At 46.8% G+C, this 17,900-nt stretch overlaps 4 protein-coding genes across 9 annotated transcripts; 2 read left to right on the forward strand and 2 right to left on the reverse strand.

Moving 5' to 3' along the window:
• Positions 1–848: 848 nt before the first annotated feature.
• On the forward strand, positions 849–4,121 carry PFN1 (profilin 1). The gene is made up of 3 exons (XM_074264968.1): positions 849–1,507; positions 3,273–3,465; positions 3,746–4,121. Exons 1-3 carry the CDS (start codon positions 1,376–1,378, stop codon positions 3,841–3,843), a joined length of 423 nt encoding a protein of 140 aa, XP_074121069.1. The 5' UTR covers positions 849–1,375; the 3' UTR covers positions 3,844–4,121.
• A 231-nt stretch (positions 4,122–4,352) lies between these two features.
• RNF167 (ring finger protein 167) lies at positions 4,353–8,724 on the reverse strand. Of its 6 annotated transcripts, none has more exons than XM_074264961.1 (10): positions 8,311–8,724; positions 7,678–7,799; positions 7,266–7,346; positions 6,501–6,626; positions 6,332–6,419; positions 6,145–6,235; positions 5,573–5,678; positions 5,290–5,383; positions 4,798–4,878; positions 4,353–4,715 (listed from the first exon to the last, which is right to left on the reverse strand). In XM_074264961.1, the coding sequence occupies exons 1-10, from the start codon at positions 8,513–8,515 to the stop codon at positions 4,459–4,461; spliced, it is 1,251 nt and encodes a 416-aa protein (XP_074121062.1). In that variant the 5' UTR covers positions 8,516–8,724; the 3' UTR covers positions 4,353–4,458. The 6 variants fall into 6 exon arrangements, with proteins under 6 accessions (XP_074121062.1, XP_074121065.1, XP_074121061.1 ...); XM_074264964.1 differs by having other exon boundaries at positions 4,353–4,744; XM_074264960.1 differs by having other exon boundaries at positions 5,290–5,410.
• SLC25A11 (solute carrier family 25 member 11) lies at positions 8,686–12,578 on the forward strand. Its single transcript, XM_074264966.1, has 8 exons — positions 8,686–8,990; positions 9,469–9,621; positions 9,855–10,061; positions 10,378–10,468; positions 10,571–10,661; positions 10,770–10,869; positions 11,270–11,321; positions 11,518–12,578. The coding sequence occupies exons 1-8, from the start codon at positions 8,890–8,892 to the stop codon at positions 11,671–11,673; spliced, it is 951 nt and encodes a 316-aa protein (XP_074121067.1). The 5' UTR covers positions 8,686–8,889; the 3' UTR covers positions 11,674–12,578.
• Positions 12,579–12,633: 55 nt separating this feature from the next.
• On the reverse strand, positions 12,634–17,091 carry GP1BA (glycoprotein Ib platelet subunit alpha). The gene is made up of 2 exons (XM_074264957.1): positions 17,004–17,091; positions 12,634–16,518 (listed from the first exon to the last, which is right to left on the reverse strand). Exons 1-2 carry the CDS (start codon positions 17,028–17,030, stop codon positions 14,443–14,445), a joined length of 2,103 nt encoding a protein of 700 aa, XP_074121058.1. The 5' UTR covers positions 17,031–17,091; the 3' UTR covers positions 12,634–14,442.
• Positions 17,092–17,900: the final 809 nt, after the last annotated feature.

The following is a 17,900-nucleotide window of genomic DNA, read 5'->3' on the forward strand; positions in this document are numbered from 1 at the left end:
ACCACCCGGAGCAGGATTTAGGGCGGCGTCAGGCTGTGGGGACGGACACCTGTGTCCTCCTGGACTCCAGAGACCTGTGAGAGTCTGGAAATTAAGTATAAAAGAAGCCGACAAGAAGCGGCCGAGCCCCTGGATTGGGGGGGGGGGGGAGGGGCGGTGTAGAAAAGAGAAGCTCGCCCCGACCCTGCGGCCCGGATAGCCTGAGCCCCACCCTGGTCGGCCTCGTGCCCAGCGGCCCGGAAGCTGGCTAACCGCTTCGTGTCCCGGCAAAAAGTTTGGAGAGAAAAAAACCTGCCCGGCATTCCTCCAGTGTGCTTTAGTCTATCGCCCCGTCCCTCAGACAGTGACTTTCTACTCCTAACTGTCCCAGTTAGCCTCAAGCCTTGCCGCGGGAGAATTGGGGAGAAGGAAGGGGGAGAACAGGCCCCGCACAGTGGGTGGGGCTGCCGTCCCGCCGAAAGCGGAGGGATATTCCCTAAGCGAGGCTAGGAGCTGTAGCGAACGGCGTGGGGACGGTATGGGGTGTGGAGGTGAAGAAGTGGAACTCATGGAACGGGGTTATGGAGGAGTATTTAGTAAACCTTCCCGTCTCTCTGCTTTCCTCCCGCCTTGAGAGGAAAAAGACTGCTGGAGGGAGAAGCGACTAAAGGGATCAGGGACTAGGCTCGTTTACTCCCCGCTTAAGGGGGAAAAAAAAAATTCAAGCATGTATCTCGCCGAGTTTGCACAGCCGCAATTCCCAATTCCCATTTCTATGATCCCCACCCCTCTACAGCCCACTGGGGAGGAGACTTTTCCTCCTCATCCCGGCCGGCCTCGCCCAGCCCTCCTCAAGTTCCGGCTCCTCCTGGGCTTTTGAGCGCATGCGGATGAGTAAACCATCCCTGCGCTCCGAGCTGGGGGCTGGGAAAGAAAAAGATTGTTAAAAATTTAACTCGGTTTATGCCAGAGATTCCTACGATTTGCATTACGGGGGGCTTGCGTATTCTCCGTTTTCACTATCCATTTTCCCCACCGGAGTTTGATTTATTCGCAAAGAAGCACCCAACAGCCCAACTCCCACCTTCGCTCCCGCTCAGAGGTCCTTTTATTGCACTCAGCAAATTTGGCTACAGAAAAGGGAGGTGGGAGATTTTTAAAAATTGTTGTTTGCAAAGTTTTTGGTCTCGGGGAGGGGGAGGGGGGGAAAGGTGGCCCCGCCTCCACAGTCGTTTGCAAAAAGGGGGGGGGAGGGGAAGGAGGAGCAGCAGGACGAGCAGGAAGCAGTGCCGAAGGTAGCAGAGAGAACGGAGCTGCGAGCCCAGACAGTAGCGCGTGTTCCGAGCTCTCCGCCACCACCTGCCCGCAGTAGCAGCAGAGCCAGATCGCCAGCGCTATGGCCGGTTGGAACGCCTACATCGACAACCTCATGGCGGACGGGACCTGTCAGGATGCGGCCATAGTCGGCTATAAGGACTCGCCTTCGGTCTGGGCCGCTGTACCAGGGAAAACCTTCGCCAATATCACGGTATATAGAAAGGGGGCAAGCTCGAACCTGGAGACTATTTGGGGGGGGGAATTCATTTTGGGGTGCATTGGAAAACACGAGATGCATTTGGAGGTTTGGTTGGGTTTTTTGTTTGTTTGTTTTTTGTTTTTCTGTATTTTAAAAAATTTCAGTGCTGGTAAGGGTAGGAAAAGCACAGCAAGGGTTGGGAGCAGGACAGCCGGATAGACTGGGGTCCCGAGGGTCGGTTTGGCTGAGAAATCTCGGCCAGGCCGGGCGCTAACAAGATTTAAGTGAATTTGATTAGTTGTTGGGGATCCTTGGGCCCCGCGCGGAAGACGCCGGCGCTGGGGTAACGGGACAAGGGGCAGAAGTGATTTTCTCATCCTTCCCTCTTCTCGGAGGCCCGGCTTTGAACCATCTCCACATTTTTCTTTTACTTTTTGCGCCAATGGATTCTCAGGTTGCATTGCAAACTCACCCTCCCCCCTCGACCGTTTTCCCCCCAAATTCCTGGGACTCCTGCTCCGTAGTCATTCCAGCACCACCATGGTTCTGAGGGAGGGCGTTACATCCGGGGCACAGGGCGGGGAGGGGCGCCAGTCGCCCGGTTCATCGGACACTTCCGCCTCCCCCAGGGCGGGGCGGGGTGGATGGAAGATTTCCCCCTTAACCTTTTTTTTTTTTTTAAAGGGGATGGAGGGGCGCCCCTCCACTTCCGGTTGCATGCGGACGCGCCCCCACTCGTTCCACCATTGTTCGCCCCCTTAGCTGGGATGGGGGGTGGAAGCCTAAGCTATTGGAGCTTTTTGGTGCCTAGGGGCTGCTCCTGGCCGAGCCCGGCCTTCTTCTCCCAGGGCATTGCCACTCCCAGTACCACCTTACAAGCTTCCCCTCGACCCCCATATTTCCCCATGGTTCTGCTTATTTGGGGTACTGTTAGTGCACCCTTCTCCATACATTTCCGTAAAGAAATTCATTTCTTCTCTCCACTTTAACCAATTCGTTTTAATGTTAGGAGTGGGTCAGACAAGGAAGATTTAGGGAAGTTTGGTTGGAGGATGGGGTGGGATAGGGAGCCATAAAAGGTCAGAGGGCTCTCTCCCCAGTTCAGCCTCGCCGGAAGTGGGGAGGGGGAGCGGAAGTTTGAAGTGGGGATTTCCGGGAGCTCAGTGGCCGGATGTGGGGTTGGTGGGGTGTGGGGTAGAAAGGGTGCTTGAAGTTCTTTTTGGTATGAATTACCACTTCTCTAGCATTGGCACTACTATTGCTATGCACACATACACAAAAGTTTTCTGATTTTAGTAGAATTTGCAGGATCAGTTGATCTACCACCACTAGTTGTCTTATTGGTCCCCAACCACCAACTAATGTTCTCAGACCCAGGAATCCAAGGCCCCCACTCTTGAGCTTTGGCTAAGTCTTTGCCCAAATAAGGGCATAGCAGCTTTGTTCTATCTCTGGCCCCTCCTCCTCTGCTTCTGCTTTCCTGAGGAGAAAAAGCCATGTGCTTTAATATATCCCTCATCTTTCAGAGATTCTTGGCTTTCCTGCTTTTCATCTTAACAATTTTATGGTGCGTTTTGGGCAGTCTCCCAATCTTTTAACTCTTGGGGGCAAAGAGGGTAGTTCATGTGGTTTCTTAAGGAATGGTAAATTTGTTCAGACCCAAACTTCTTTGGAAGAATTATCCAAGCAAATGGGGAGGGAAAAGAGTGGGAGAAAGAACCAGTCACAGATGGTTCTTAACTTTACCCTTATATGTACCTCCCTTCTCGCATGATAGCCTGCTGAAGTAGCTGTATTGGTTGGCAAAGATCGCTCAAGTTTCTTCGTAAATGGGCTGACACTTGGGGGCCAGAAATGTTCTGTGATCAGGGATTCGCTACTGCTAGATGGAGAATACACCATGGACCTTCGAACAAAGAGCACTGGAGGTGCTCCCACCTTCAACCTTACTGTTACCATGACTGCCAAGAGTAAGTTGTGACTTCTCTAGTCCCTAATCTTAAAGGCAAAATGTTTGATGCAAGCAGGGTCTTTAAATTATTATGTTAAATTTATGCTAAAATTTCACTTTCTTATAGAGGTGCACTCAATTCCAGCCATCATTCCTATTTTCCTACCTAGTACAAGTGTGTAAGATGTTATGGGGTGAGAGTTGATGACTAACAGGCTTATGGAATATCTTGATTACAATCATTAACAGGTTATGGGTGCCAGGGAGTACTTAAATCTTCCTTTTCTTTTCATTCTTAGCGCTAGTCCTGCTGATGGGGAAAGAAGGTATCCACGGAGGAATGATCAACAAGAAGTGTTATGAAATGGCTTCCCATCTTCGACGTTCTCAATACTGACCCTCCCTGCCCTCCCCTTCCCAAGGCTTCTGCACCATTTCCCTCACCATTGTTTTTTTGGGCCATTCCCCCACCCACTTGTTGCTGCCAAAACTATACCTGGGGGGGGGCCAGGTTGGACAGACAGGCGCCCCTCCCCCCCTTTCTTTTGAACCTCCTTCCTGTGTGTAGTAGGGAAGACTTTTTTTTTTTTTTTTTTTTTTTTGAAAAAAAAATTGTTTTTTTTTTTTTTTCTGGAAACTTATATTGGAATATGAATAAAAGATTCTACTAATAAAGGTGTGTGTGATGAGGACAGGGAGAGTGCCAGCAGAACTAACACTGACACCTGTGGTTTCCAAGGAAAAAGCAAAACTGCAATCCTTCAAGGTCTCAAGTTTCTTGGGTATTTGTTATAAAACTTCTTAAGGTGGGTTGGGTGCCTTTTTCCCTTCTGGATGACTGAAGCTTTCTAGTGAGCACTAGGAATTCCTTTTTATCCCTTCCACCCAAGAAAGACCCCACCCTACTCCAGAAACAAAGCAATTTTATTAACCCAACAGTGAAAATCTTTTGCTGTATAAGGGGAAGGACCTGGCCCAGGAAATCCCTTAAGGGGGAAGGTGCAAATTCAAGTCAGACAAGAACTGAGGGGGATGGGGAAGTAGAAGATTCTTCAGGAAGAGTTGGAGAGACAGCACCAAATGAAGGTTGAAGGATGCTAGAAGGACCTAGGAGGGGGGTCCGCTCAGAGACTGGGTTTCCACTGTCCCCATCCTCCTCTGCTTCCTGCTCTTCCTCTTCCCCAGGTTCTTGATGAACTGGCTGCTTGCAGATTGGACAAGTCTTCCGGGTTTGGGTGAGCCAGGGATCAACACAGTGGCTGTGATAGGCTAGGGAAAGACCAAGACAGAAATGGGTCCTATAAGAAGGAAGATAGGATAATGACACCCTTGGGGGCAAAGTATTCCTTACCATGAGCACATGGTAGTATCCTTAACTTGTCCCCATCTTCATATTCTTCTAAACAGATAGCACAGACATCATATTCATCACCTAATTGGACAAAGAATGAGATGAATCTCTCCAGTATTTACTTAATCCAACTCAAAACTACCTCTCCGTTCTAATCACCTTTTCCCCCCAACTTTTCTACACAAACATGGATGCTGGAGGCCAGGAAAGAGAAAAGATTTGTTCATGGTACAGAAAAGGTAGGCTGTAGAAAGAGTGGTGGGAGAACATAAAATGAAGACGGATTAAGCCAGCAAAGAATAGAGTTGAGGGGAAATGGTTTGGAAGAGGGAAGATGGCTAGAAATGGGGAAGGAAGGGCCAGCCCTCAATTCTGGCCTTATATGGACACTAGGCCTGAGGATTATGGTTCTTGTTGCTCTTGCTCTGGTCTATAAAGCCTTTCCTCTCATTTCTGTCCTCACCTGTGAGAGATCCCAGAATTGTGCCTTACCTTTCTGATAGTTATGTGTGGGAATCTGTTTTAGCTGCTCTTTGCTCAATCGGTTCCTTTGGAGCCGCTTCCGGTGCTGTATACATCGAACTACCTGGCAGGGGGAGAAGAGAGACACTACCTGGCAGAAAAAAGGAAATGAACCCATCTTGGGAGCATCAAAAAGGTCTGGCTAGTTCAATCGTCTTCCTCTCCCCTCATGGACTTTGTGTGACTTCCCATGCTATTTATTCCTCTTTCCCAAATCCCTGGAAAAACAGATCTTGCCCAAAAATTAACTTACCAGCACAGCCCCCATGGCCAGAACCAGCAGGCCCACAACCCCAGTGAAGGGGATGAGATAATAGCCTAAAGGAAAGGTGTTGTCTGGGACCAGCAAGACATGGGCCCTAGGAAGGGACAATGGAAGGGATGGATCAGAAGGCACAGCAGTGGGGAACATTCAAGAACTGGAGGCACAGGAAAAGGAAAGAAAATGGAACTCCCATGCAAGAGCTCCTTTTTCTCTAACATTTTATAGTTTATAAAACTTCACAATAAACCTGTGGCATAAGCAATACAAGTTGCCTATTCATATTTTGCAAAAGAGGAAACAGGTTCAAAGAGACTTGCTACAATCAAAGCTTAGGTAGGACTCAAACACATGAATCCTATGCTCTTCTCACCACAACTTTATGAATTGAATAGGATATGTTTGATGGAGATAAAAGAATAATGAAAAGAGTAGAAGGTGGGGATGGGTACGGAATAAGGTGGAGAGGAAAATAGTTAACAAAAAAGATCCAGAGTAGGAAAAGGGGATTAGGAACACACCAGATATGAATCAGGGTTGAGGATAGGGAAGACACATCATACCCTTTGTCGTAGACAAAGAGGGAGCGCAGGTACTCTGAGCTTGTCTCTCCCACAAACACTGATGGGATCCAGATCTGCTGCTGAATTTCCTCTGTGGGAATGGGACTGTCATACCAGGGACCCAGGCATCCCCACCTCCTCTGAACCCCCCCCCACTCTTCAAGGACTGAGATACCCCAATTCTTACCACTATTCCACACCATGTTCAAAAGTTCATTGGAATTCACGTTGTAGACTACAGCTGCTCTGTACCCAGCCTTCTGAGCATTTAGAACCTAAGAGGAAGAAGGAGAGTCAAAAGAATCACTACCCAATTACTCCAGACTAATTGTACCTATCCCATTCCCACTCCCCACCTTAAGATCAAAGTTGCAGTCAAATCTCCGAAGCAAGGCAATAAAGGCAGAACCGTTGGCAGGAGCAAGAGGTGGAGGATTAATAGGACTACAGGCATTGGCAGGATGAGCCTCCACCAGGAATCCCTGAGGGAGGGAATAAGATTAGGTGCTTCTCCTGCCCATACAGATCCAAATATCCCAACCCTCTATTTCCTCCATGCAGTAACGATACCTAACTTACCTAGAAAATGCTCAGTTCTAAACCAAAGCTTCTTTGGAATAATAATACTGAATTCTGCAGTAAAAATTCCTCCACACTCAAGTATCTTCCTCCCTAGTAAACTGCTTTCAGCCCTGACCTTTCCCATTGGTTTACACTGATACTTCACAACTACCTGACTAAGCTTTATGCAAGATAAGCTTTTGCTCAAACTACCTACTTCTATCTCAATCCTATCTTCATTCTTCTAGGAAGTAAGCTTCAATTTGATTATAAACTCTCTTCCCTTTCCCAAGTAGAAACCATCAATCTCTCCAACCTAGCATCAATTAATTATAATTCTAAAATCTCCAAAATGTTTTTAAGTTAATGAGCCCCAAATTAAGAATTCCTTATCTAACCTAAGCCTTTCACTTTACAAATGGAACATTAAGCCAGAAGTGATTTGCCCAATGTCACAAGGAAACAAAGTAACAATGTCCTCTTTCAATTACATCATTGTTTACTATTTAACTAGTCTTTCTTGCACCTTGATCAAAACTTCTCGACTATGAGCATCTTACCTGGAGCCCCTCTTGGCTCAGGGAAGCCCCAAAAAGGGCAGGGAGATCTGCAAAGTCCATGCTGGCATTGTGGTCTGAGGTCTGAGAACATAGGATTCATTGCTCCCCTTTATCCCCGCTGAAACCCTGCCCCCGCCCTTCCTCTCCCTACCCCAATTCTAGTAGAGGGAACACCTATAATTCAGAACTGAAAAGGGAATTAGTCTAAAATTCATTTAGCAAAAGATGAAACTTGAAGGCAATGACAGAAGTAATTAACATAATGGTACTAACACCTAGAAAATTCAGTTCTTTTGGCTCCCAATCTAGTATTCTAACACTCATTAAGTAAAAAATGGTTGAGGATCCAATTTATATAAGGAATCTGTTTTCCTAAGCTCAGCTCACCCTGGGCCCAGGTCCCCAGACTCACGGCTCGAATGAGCCCCCAAGAGGGGGTGATCCCCCATAGCACGGTGACCATTAGCAAAGGGATCGGGAAGGCCTCGGAACGCATGGTAGCAGCAGCAGCCGCAGGTTGGGGAGGACGGAGTCCTGTAGCCAAAAAGAGAACGGAATTCTGTCCTTGCGCCTCCGGCCCACCCGGCAAAATATATTCTTCCTCGGCTAATTAGTGTAGTCTTTCACCCAGCCCGAGTTCCCCATGGTACTGGGGAGGAGAGAGAAGGTGGGAACGAGAGATGACAGTTCTGAACTAGGTAGGGCAGTAAGGGCCTCTAAATCCACTCAAGTTTTGTGGTTTGTAAGTAAAAGGGGGAACCCAGATGAAAAGAGAAACTTCCGGTAAAGGAAAGAAGCAACAAGGAGCACTTCCGGAATTGAGGGACATCCTCCCAATCCCTTAAAAGGGACTTCCGGTTTTCAATATCTGGACCCAGGAGCCATCAAAAGTGGGCTAGCGGTTTAAGGCAGGGAATACGGGCCACAGGGATGTCTACAGATACGAGGAATGCTAGGTGTCCAAAGAAACCTCCTGCAAAGCGCTTCCCATCCTTCTGGAAAGATTTCCGCTCCCACTGCCCCCAGGAATTCCCAGTTTACAAACCTCTACTCCCTTCCAGGGCTGCTGGCGTCGCTGCTGCTACCTCAGGTTCATGCAAGTCTCGCGAGATTTTCTCATTTCTCCCAAACTCCAAATACTGAAGATAATTGTCGCGAGACTCTTTACCGTCACTCCCCGGCTTTCTTGATCTCACGAGATTTCTCCGCTTTCTTTGATTTCCTGGCGCCTCCTTGCAAATAATGCCCATGCGCTATAGTTCGCACATTTTCGGTCGTCCTCCCAAGTCTCCACCTCTTCTCTCTCTCCATTTACGCCTTTCTCCAAGAACTTCAAACCCCACCCCACTTCCAACATCATTCTCCAAGCTCCGCCTCTATTCCTGCCCCTCTTTACTCTGGCTCCATCTTCTTCCCAGTTGCCTCTTTGTGCGCCTGCGTACCAGCTTCCAACTGAAGTGGTGGTGGGGCTAACACCGGGGCGGAGAAGAAGAGGGGCTGTCTTGAGTAGAAGAGAGAGCCCAGAGAGTGTGAGCTAGGACGCGCGTGCGCGCGTACAGTGTCACCTTGGGCGAGTGGGGAGGCACGCGCTCGCAAGTCCCGGGTGCAGCAGGCATTAGTGGAGATGGCGGCGGCGGCGGCGGCGACTCCTGGGGGCAGTGAGGTGGCTTTAAAGCCACGGACGTCCCCCAAGTCCGTCAAGTTCTTATTCGGGGGTCTGGCTGGGTAAGCGTTCTCCTCCCCACACACGTACTAGTCTAGGCTGAAAGCCGGGGCACTTCTCCGGGAACTGATGGGTCAGCGACTCCAGTTCGGCCTGCGGGTCAGCTCGTACGTCGCTTACAGCCCTTTGCCCCACGCAGCCCCTACGCTGCACGGCTTCCATTGCACTGCCGCCCCGGACTGCATGGCTCTCCTCCATAGAGCTCCCCTTACACCTTCTCCCCATCTCCGGCCCTCGGGCCTGCCGGTCCCAGGGTCATTGCAACCGCCGAGTTATCCCCGATTGGAGCGCAACCCCAGCACCTCCAATCTATGGAAAGTTGCGTGAACGCTTAACCCGAATTCGGACCTGGGTGGGCTCACGTGGTCCGCCCACTTTTTACGCACGTGTCTCTGCACTGCTGCTCTGAGCACCGGAGGCACTCAGGATGTATGAGGGCCCGAGGGCCCGGCTCTGAACCCCCTTCTTCCCCCACCTCAGGATGGGGGCCACGGTTTTTGTGCAGCCTCTAGACTTGGTGAAGAACCGAATGCAGCTGAGTGGGGAAGGGGCCAAGACCCGGGAATACAAGACTAGCTTCCACGCCCTCACCAGTATCCTGAGGACTGAAGGGCTTCGAGGCATCTACACAGGGTAATTCTAGCACTGGAGACTTGGGAGTTAAGAGTCCTGGCCCTTTGGGGAAACGAAAGGATTGGGAGCTTAAGGCATGACATGGGGACTGGGACTCACATCCTAGCAGCTGTGTGCCACCATTCCCAGATCTTCCCAATGGAGCAATTGGAATGAAGGGCCAAAAAAAGCGCTTTCCCTTTCCCATGGGGTTTTGAGGCCTGGGGTCCTGACCTGATTTCTCCTTCCATCAGGCTGTCTGCTGGGCTCCTGCGCCAGGCAACCTACACAACAACTCGACTTGGCATTTACACTGTTCTTTTTGAGCGCCTGACTGGGGCAGATGGGACACCCCCTGGATTCTTGCTAAAGGCCCTGATTGGCATGACAGCAGGTGCCACAGGAGCTTTTGTGGGAACACCTGCTGAAGTGGCCCTGATTCGTATGACAGCTGATGGTCGGTGAGTCATGTGCAAGGGTACAGGAAGAACCTAGGACCCCAGTCTCTCTCTAGGGATTAGTGCCCTGGGAAAAGCAGGGAATTGGCGGTCAGAAGACAAAGGTCTACTTCCATTTTAATTTAGGGCAAGTCAGTTTATTTCTCTGGATTTAGTATAAATTATAAAAGAAGGGCACTGACATTTTGATTCTCAAGAACTATGGTTCTTTATAATGGAAAGAATTGTCATGCTACTACTTGGTCTTTTCTTTCTTGACTTCTTTACAGATCCTCTCTTTCCCTCCTTTCCCATTCTCAACTTCACTCACTCTCTACAGGATGCCATTGGATCAGCGCAGAGGTTACAAGAATGTTTTTGATGCACTCTTAAGAATTGCCCGGGAAGAGGGGGTCCCCACCCTTTGGAGGGTGAGTGGAATATATTTAATAACTAGGGGAGAAATGCAAGAGGAAGTGAGGGGGGTCCAAAAGGAGATGAAGGGCTGACATTGTTTTTTCTCTTAATAATAGGGTTGTATCCCTACTATGGCTAGAGCTGTTGTTGTCAATGCTGCCCAGCTTGCTTCCTATTCACAGTCTAAACAGTTTCTTTTGGATTCAGGTGAGCACCAGATCTTCCCCACCCACTCAGGTATCTAGTGCCCAATTCTTTCTGCTCCAGCCTTTCCAAGAATTTAAACGGACACATTTCTTTTTCCTGCTACTATAGGTCACTTCTCTGACAACATCTTCTGTCATTTCTGCGCCAGCATGATCAGTGGACTGGTCACCACAGCAGCCTCTATGCCTGTGGACATTGTTAAAACCAGGTAGAATCAGGGTTTCTAAGGCAAAAGGAGAGGGTTGTCTGGGTTTTTACATATATACCTGTCTTTTTTCTTGATTTTTTTCCTTACCTGTAATATGATAGAATTAAGCTAGAAAATTGTAAAGAGCTCTTCTAGTTCTAAATCCATAATCTTTTTTTTTTTTTCCCCCCCCTGAGGCTGGGGTTAAGTGACTTGCCCAGGGTCACACAGCTAGGAAGTGTTAAGTGTCTGAGACCAGATTTGAACTCCGGTCCTCCTGAATTCAAGGCTGGTGCCTTGAATTCCACTGGGCCACCTAGCTGCCCCCTAAATCCACAATCAAAATGAAAGCTTTGGTCCCATTCCAAGCCACCCACAGCTCTAACTGATTGGTTATTTATCCCTTCTTGTGCTCACCCAGGATTCAGAATATGCGAATGATCGATGGAAAGCCAGAGTATAAGAATGGACTGGTGAGAATTTGGGGAATTGAAGGAAGCAATTCACATATTTCTTCAAAATTTAATAAGCAAATATTATTTAAAATTTTGCCCTGTATTCATCCATCCACCAAGGCCTGGGAATATTTATACTGGGGTGTTTTGGTTGGAGGCAACAATGTGGGAAGGGAAAGGGTTGGTGTTCTTCTCATTCCCTGTTGCTTCACAGGATGTGCTGGTGAAGGTCATTCGATATGAAGGATTCTTCAGCCTCTGGAAGGGATTCACCCCATACTATGCCCGACTTGGCCCCCATACTGTTCTCACCTTTATCTTCCTGGAGCAGATGAACAAAGCCTACAAGAAGCTCTTTCTTAGTGGTTGAGGAGCTGCAAGGGTGTCTGAGGACCAGGAGGACATGACTCCCAGGAATGGGAACCTGAGGGATCACTTACACCCTTATAAGCTTCAATCTTCTCCACCCTTACCATACATTCACTTTCCAAAGGGGGTGTATAGATTCTGCCCCTCAGCCTCCCATTCTATTTATTTCCCCCAACTCTTTCATTTTTACTCCCACCCTATTCCCACTCCCACCTCCCGATCCCTGGTGTGGTTTCTCCTGATATAAAGGACTTTGATCTGTCCACTGCTCCAGCTTGGACTCTATTTCCCTTTTCCTGTGGCCTCTAGATTGCCTCCAAAGAGCCTGGAACTTGTCTCCATAATTCTGGGGATTTCCATTCACCTCAAAAACATCCTGTGGAGGAAGGGAGAGGGCAAAGAGGTCCTGATAGAAGAATCAACTTGTATAGTTTTAAATAGCAGTATGGTTGGACACCTAGGGATGTTGTTGATAGTTTCCATGCTTGGAAAGCAAGCAGAAAATATGAGAGTGCCCATCTAGCCAAGGAGGTCTCATGGTAAAGTAGAATATTTTTCTCACTCCCCATGCCCAACAGGGTTTAGTAAATGCTTGGTAAGAGACAGGATTGAAATTTAGTATCTGCTTTTGAATTTCCATATTGATAAAGACCAGCCCCTGTCCATGCTCCATATGTTCCCTCTGTCTGTCTTACAAGTGACAGTCTTAAGGAAGCAAGACAAAGGTGATGAGAGATTTTTGTCCATATTATGTGCCCGAGTACTCTGTCCTCCCCTTCAGCCTCAGGACAGGGGCTGCTTAAGTAATTGGGTTCCTGGGGAACAGGATGTCAATTCTTTTTTTTCTTTTTTTTTTTAATCCTTAAAAATTATGGTAAAAATATATGATGATTTTATGAAATTATATTTAACTGTGGTAAGGGATTTGTCATTCAACTGTTTTTCTGAAATCTTGGAAACATTTTGAAGTTCTCATATTCCTTTCTTTTATTGGGAATGGGGTGGAAAGGGATTCCCTTAAAAGGGCTGAAGCCCAAATGCTACAAGAAAGAGGAAGACAAACTGACTTCCCAGCCTAAGGGTGGATTGAACAAGTGAACATTATTAGTAGAATTAGTGAATAGAGATCAGTCTTCCTAATGAGCACTGATGTATACCTGGCTCTTTAGAGACAGAGACAAATAGTAATTTGTTACTGCCTGTAGAGAGCCCTTGAGAGTCTGTTGAGGGAGATATTACACAACATGAGGAGGGAGCAGGGACTTAAATCCAATTCTGTAAATTGGTTGGAATTTACAAAGATGAAGGAAAGAGATTATGTGTTTCAGGAATGAGGAAACAACTTACCTAGCTATTTGTGGAAGTGAGTCGGGGGGGGGGGGGGGGAGTCATTTAGGGGAGCAAGAGACAGTGAAGTTCAACAGAAAGATCCTTGGATTGGCGCTCAGGATTAAGTTTCAGATTCTATTTTTGCTGCTTATTGCCTGTAATGACCTTGGATCAGTTACTGGGCTTTGGGTTTCTTCATAAATGATTTTGTTAGTTAAGCCAGAGAGGTGAAGTTGAAATCAAGATTCCCAAATTTACATCTAGATTCCCTCTTCTGCTAATGATTATCAACATTTTAATGGAATCAGTTCTAGAAGGGACCTCGAAGTACAAGTTTCACACTCATTTTATCTGAGGAGGAAATGAGTACTAAACAGGAAAAGTAATGCCATACATTGGCAAAGCAGACACTAAAATCCAAGTGTCTTGATTCTCGGACAGTGCTTTTGATACTTTTGCACCATTTGGGCACTTGAATGTAATCTAAACTTTTCCCTGGCTCTAACACCTTGGATATGAAGCAGTAGGTTGCCTATGTTCTAGGAAGGCAAAGAAGCCCTAGGTTCCAACATGAGTTATGGTACCTATTACACAAACCTCATTGGCATTGGGGAGGGGAATAACTGCATTGACCTATTTTCTGGGTTAGAAACATCATAAAATTAAAACTAGCTGTATAATATTGATCTCAGAGTGTCAATTTTCACATCTGTAAAATGAGAGAATTGAACTCAATCTATTAATAACATCAGAAAAGGCATTCTAGACTATGGTCAATTGGAAAAGGTAGGGGAAACAGGCATTTAAAAAAAATAAACTGGCATGACATCTTCTGGCCTTTTATATAATGGCTGTAAAAGATAAACATTTGTTGAGATTTTTGCCACCACAGGTGCAAATGTGGATATGATCATGGCTACTTAACTCATATGCAAACTAAATTAACAAGATTAAGAATGAAGTGGAGAAAAGAGGACAATAAATTCCCAAAGGACCTATCCCCATCTCCATTTGTTTTTTCCTTATGAGGCAATTGGGGTTAAGTGACTTGCCCAGAGTCACACAACTAGGAAGATTTGAACTCGGTCCTGAGGCTCTGCCTACTGTGCCACCTTAGCTGCTCCCTCCAATTGCTTTTCAAGATATTTCTTAAATGTCCCATCACTACTTCAAAATCAAAAGTTGTGACAGGGAGAAGGAAGGTGGCAAAGTAGATCTCTACCAGTGTACCTCACCCCTCAAGACCCACCATCTTTTCCCCCCTTACCCCTACCCAATATATACGATAAGAACTGATTACTAGAAGAAATTTTTATTGTGGGTTCAGGTCCTGTCCCTAGATTTCAGAAGAACATGTCATATCTGCACTGACCTTTCCCAAGTCATTCAGAACCCAGATTCTGTCTAGGAATCTGAGCATGTTTATAGGTGGCTATGTGGCTCAGAGGCTGTGGCCTGAATACCTGATGCTGATGGACCCCAGCAAGTCTTCCCCTCGACCCTGGCTTATGGCAGATGGCTTCCTCTTCAGAGTCAGAGGTCCCACTCGGCCATTGGACCGTACCCACAGAAAGAGTCTAGTGCGGAAGGAAGGTATTGAACCTCCAAGAAAGAGAAGCCAAGCTCTATGGACTATCACTTCCTTTCCCTTAGGGAGTTCGAGGTGGACAGTGGCCCTTGGATTGGGGATGTTCTCCATAAAGGTATGGGTCCTTAGCAGGTGAAGTGGGGGCTGAGCTAGAGCTAAAAAGAGAATGAGAACAATGGAAGAGACAAGAACCCAAGCTGTTCCAAAGATGTAGAATCTCAGAGACAGAAGGCAGCAGGAGATGGAAATGGGGGAGGAGGAATCGCTAGGATCACCTAAGCTTCCTAGAGCCTCAGCTTCATTTGGTGGCGTAATGTTGGATCTCAGGAGGATTAAAGTTGAAAAAAGACTGGGGGTGGTAACAGACATAGAATCTATGGTTGGAAATGTGACAAATTCTGAGGTTATTTGCAATATGGTAGTTTCTGAGGTTACTGGAAATGTGGTGGTTTCTGGAGAAGTTTGGAACCTAGTTGTTTCCAGATTCTCTGAAAATGCAGTATGTTCTGGGGTGATCTGCAGTGTGGTAGCTTCTGAGGAGATCAGGAATCTAGAGAGCTTTGGCATTGTTGAGAACTGAGTAGTTTCTGGGCTGTTAGGGAATATGGTGGACCTGGTGGTTGGGGACATGGCATTTTCTGGGGTGATCTGAAATGTGCTACCTGAGGAGATCTGAAACCTAGTGAGTTTTGGCATTGTTGGGAACGTAGTAGTAGTTTCTGAGCTGTTGAGGAATATGATGACCCCTTCGGTAGTTGGGAGTATGGTATTTTCTGGAGTGATTTGGAATGTGGTAGCTTCTGAGATCAGGAACTTAGTAAGTTCTGACATAGTTGGGAGCACAGTTGTTTCTGGGCTGTTAAGGAATATGATGGACCTTCTGGTAGTTGGAAATGTAGTTTTTTCTGGGGTTATTGGGAAAGTGGTGAGTTCTATTGTGGGGAGTTTTGAGCTACTAAGGACTGTGGAATGCTCCAGAGATATAGTGGTTGGAATAGTAGTAGTTTCAGATTTTAGGACCCCTAGCACAGTTACCCCATCATACCCATCGTAGCTGTCATAATCTTCATCCCCAGTGATGGGACAATTTGCAGAGAAACTGTAGACAGGTGTCTTAAAGGGAACCTCACACAGAACACTCTTCACATCTGGAGTCATGACTTTGACATCCACCCCTTCCTTCCAAAGGTAGACATTACCCTGATTTTCCTGTAGCCAGTGACGTAGGTATCGAAGTTCACAGTTACAGTTCCATGGATTGGAATGGAGGAAGACATAAGGTAGGAGATAGTCCCGGAAGAAACCAGAGGGAAGGACAGAGAGCTGGTTATCCTGTAGGAAGAGGGTGTTTAGATTCTGGAGGTCTGCCAACAGGTCTGCTGATAGATGTTCCAGGCGATTTTTTGCTAGATCAAGCTTCTGGAGTTTGAATGCTGCTTTCAGAAAATCTGGAGGCAGACTCCTCAGCTTGTTGCCTCCAAGGTAAAGGTTCTCTAAGGAATCCAGGCCAGCCAGAGCTCCTGGAGACAGGGTTTCTAGGGCATTTCTGGAGAGATCAAGGGAGGTAAGAGAAGGAAGGGAGCGCCCTATTGAAGGCAGGGTCTTTAGGCAATTATCAGAGAGATCCAGGATTGAGAGGAGTGGAAGCTTCCCATCTGCTACCAGGACACTCATATTATTTTTAGCTATGTAGAGTTCAGTGAGTTGGGTTAGAAAACTGAGAGAAGAAGTGGAGAAGGATTTCAGGCCATTATTCTGAAGGAAGAGGATGGCAGTGTCTGGGGATAGCTTTGGTGGTACAGACTTCAGACCAAGGGATTCACAGTTAGTTTCCATCTTGCTAGCCCCTTTTTGAGTCTCACAGGGAGACTGGGAATGGGAAGGTCCCAGAAGGAGGAGGAAGAGGAGGACCAAGAGTAGCACAGGGTCCTGTGAAAAAGGGAAAAAAAAGTAATGGTATTTCCCTATTCTTTTCAGATTCCTGAAGAACCTAGGATCAGACCCACCCAGGTTCCTGACTTCTTACCCCTCCCCTTCCCAGGCTTCTAATTCCCTTTTCCTTTCCACTACTACAGGCAAAGAAGTTTCCCAATTTCTCACTTTTGATTCTCCAGCAATTAATCCTCCCAAAGACTCCTACCTCTCAGCCCCATAGTTTCTCCAAGACCTCTCCAGGTATCTGGCTCTAAGTCTCTTACTATTTCCTCAATCTTAGATTACTCCAGAGGACTCAGTTGTCTTTCACACTTCTCATCTCCACACTCAACCCCACTAGCTTTCTTGATTCTTTCCGGATCCCAAGTATCCAACATTCTAGTCAACTGGCTCTTTGAAAAATTCATCCCTCCATACCTTCAGCTAGTTCAACACAACTTTCCAGTCCTCAGGTTTGACCTTTCTCTCCCACTACTCACCATTTTCCATGAGCACCTCCAATTCATAGTTTTTGCCAGGAACTGTATGCCTCTGTGAGCTTACCCTGTGAAGAACCAAGATGCCTGGCTTTGGCAAGAACAGGAAGGTAGTGGAAGAGAGAGGAAAGGAAATGCTGGCCTGATAGGAGCCTTGGGTTTTCCAAAGGAGGGGGGGAAATACAGACAAAACTCTTATCATCTACTCTCACAGCTTCCCTCCTATATATCCTCCTTTCTCCAACTCTTTCCTTAGAGTTCCATGGAGCCTATATCTGGGAAGTGAAGAGTAAGAGGTGGAGAGAATGAGTTAGTGTAAAGGTGGCTTGTTTAAGTTAGGCAGCTACCTGTTTTCCTTAGCATAAGATTTCTTCACCTGTTTTCTAATGTTAAGAACTACTACATTGACCACTGTGGTTTGGTAGCTTAATATTCTACAGGAAGTTATTTTAGGTAAACACATACACAATCACATATATTCATAATGTTGATAGTGGTCCAGGGAAAATACAGAGACAGAGGAGTTTCCCCATTATACTGTAAGGGTGAAAGATTATCCTGTTGAACTAAAGAGACTGGAGGCATTTAAAAGTTATCACCAGTCAAGGTAAGTGGTGTGGGTTACCATCTTGGATAAACCCTTACCAACAGGTAAATTAGAACATAATGATAGTTGTCTTCTCATGTCCTATTGGGTGCCATAGAAACAGGAAAACATTGGTTGACTGGATGATACATTTGAAGATGAAGATGACGATGGACAGAATCAGCCACACCCAGAGAAAGAACACTGGGAAATGAATGTGGATTACTTGCATTGTTGTTTTTCTTCCCAGGTTATTTTTACCTTCTAAATCAGACTTTTCTTGTGCAACAAGAGAACTGTACAGATCTGCACAC

Source organism: Sminthopsis crassicaudata, chromosome 4 (assembly GCF_048593235.1).
Source record: "Sminthopsis crassicaudata isolate SCR6 chromosome 4, ASM4859323v1, whole genome shotgun sequence".
Lineage (NCBI taxonomy): Eukaryota > Metazoa > Chordata > Mammalia > Dasyuromorphia > Dasyuridae > Sminthopsis > Sminthopsis crassicaudata.

What these genes read in the sequence shown, in the direction of transcription:
- PFN1 (XM_074264968.1), top strand. Translation starts at nt 1,376, where the DNA reads ATGGCCGGTTGGAACGCCTACATCGACAACCTCATGGCGGACGGGACC. An exon ending in AAACCTTCGCCAATATCACG is followed by an intron (nt 1,508 to 3,272) that starts GTATATAGAAAG and finishes CTCGCATGATAG; the next exon opens with CCTGCTGAAGTAGCTGTATT. An exon ending in TGTTACCATGACTGCCAAGA is followed by an intron (nt 3,466 to 3,745) that starts GTAAGTTGTGAC and finishes TTTCATTCTTAG; the next exon opens with CGCTAGTCCTGCTGATGGGG.
- RNF167 (XM_074264960.1), bottom strand. Translation starts at nt 8,515, where the DNA reads ATGGGCATTATTTGCAAGGAGGCGCCAGGAAATCAAAGAAAGCGGAGA. An exon ending in CTTGGGGGCTCATTCGAGCC is followed by an intron (nt 7,347 to 7,677) that starts GTGAGTCTGGGG and finishes CTATGTTCTCAG; the next exon opens with ACCTCAGACCACAATGCCAG. An exon ending in CACACATAACTATCAGAAAG is followed by an intron (nt 4,879 to 5,289) that starts GTAAGGCACAAT and finishes TTGTCCAATTAG; the next exon opens with GTGATGAATATGATGTCTGT.
- GP1BA (XM_074264957.1), bottom strand. Translation starts at nt 17,030, where the DNA reads ATGAATTGGAGGTGCTCATGGAAAATG. An exon ending in GGAGGTGCTCATGGAAAATG is followed by an intron (nt 16,519 to 17,003) that starts GTGAGTAGTGGG and finishes CCTTTTTCACAG; the next exon opens with GACCCTGTGCTACTCTTGGT.
- SLC25A11 (XM_074264966.1), top strand. Translation starts at nt 8,890, where the DNA reads ATGGCGGCGGCGGCGGCGGCGACTCCTGGGGGCAGTGAGGTGGCTTTA. An exon ending in TTATTCGGGGGTCTGGCTGG is followed by an intron (nt 8,991 to 9,468) that starts GTAAGCGTTCTC and finishes CCCCCACCTCAG; the next exon opens with GATGGGGGCCACGGTTTTTG. An exon ending in ACAGTTTCTTTTGGATTCAG is followed by an intron (nt 10,662 to 10,769) that starts GTGAGCACCAGA and finishes CTGCTACTATAG; the next exon opens with GTCACTTCTCTGACAACATC.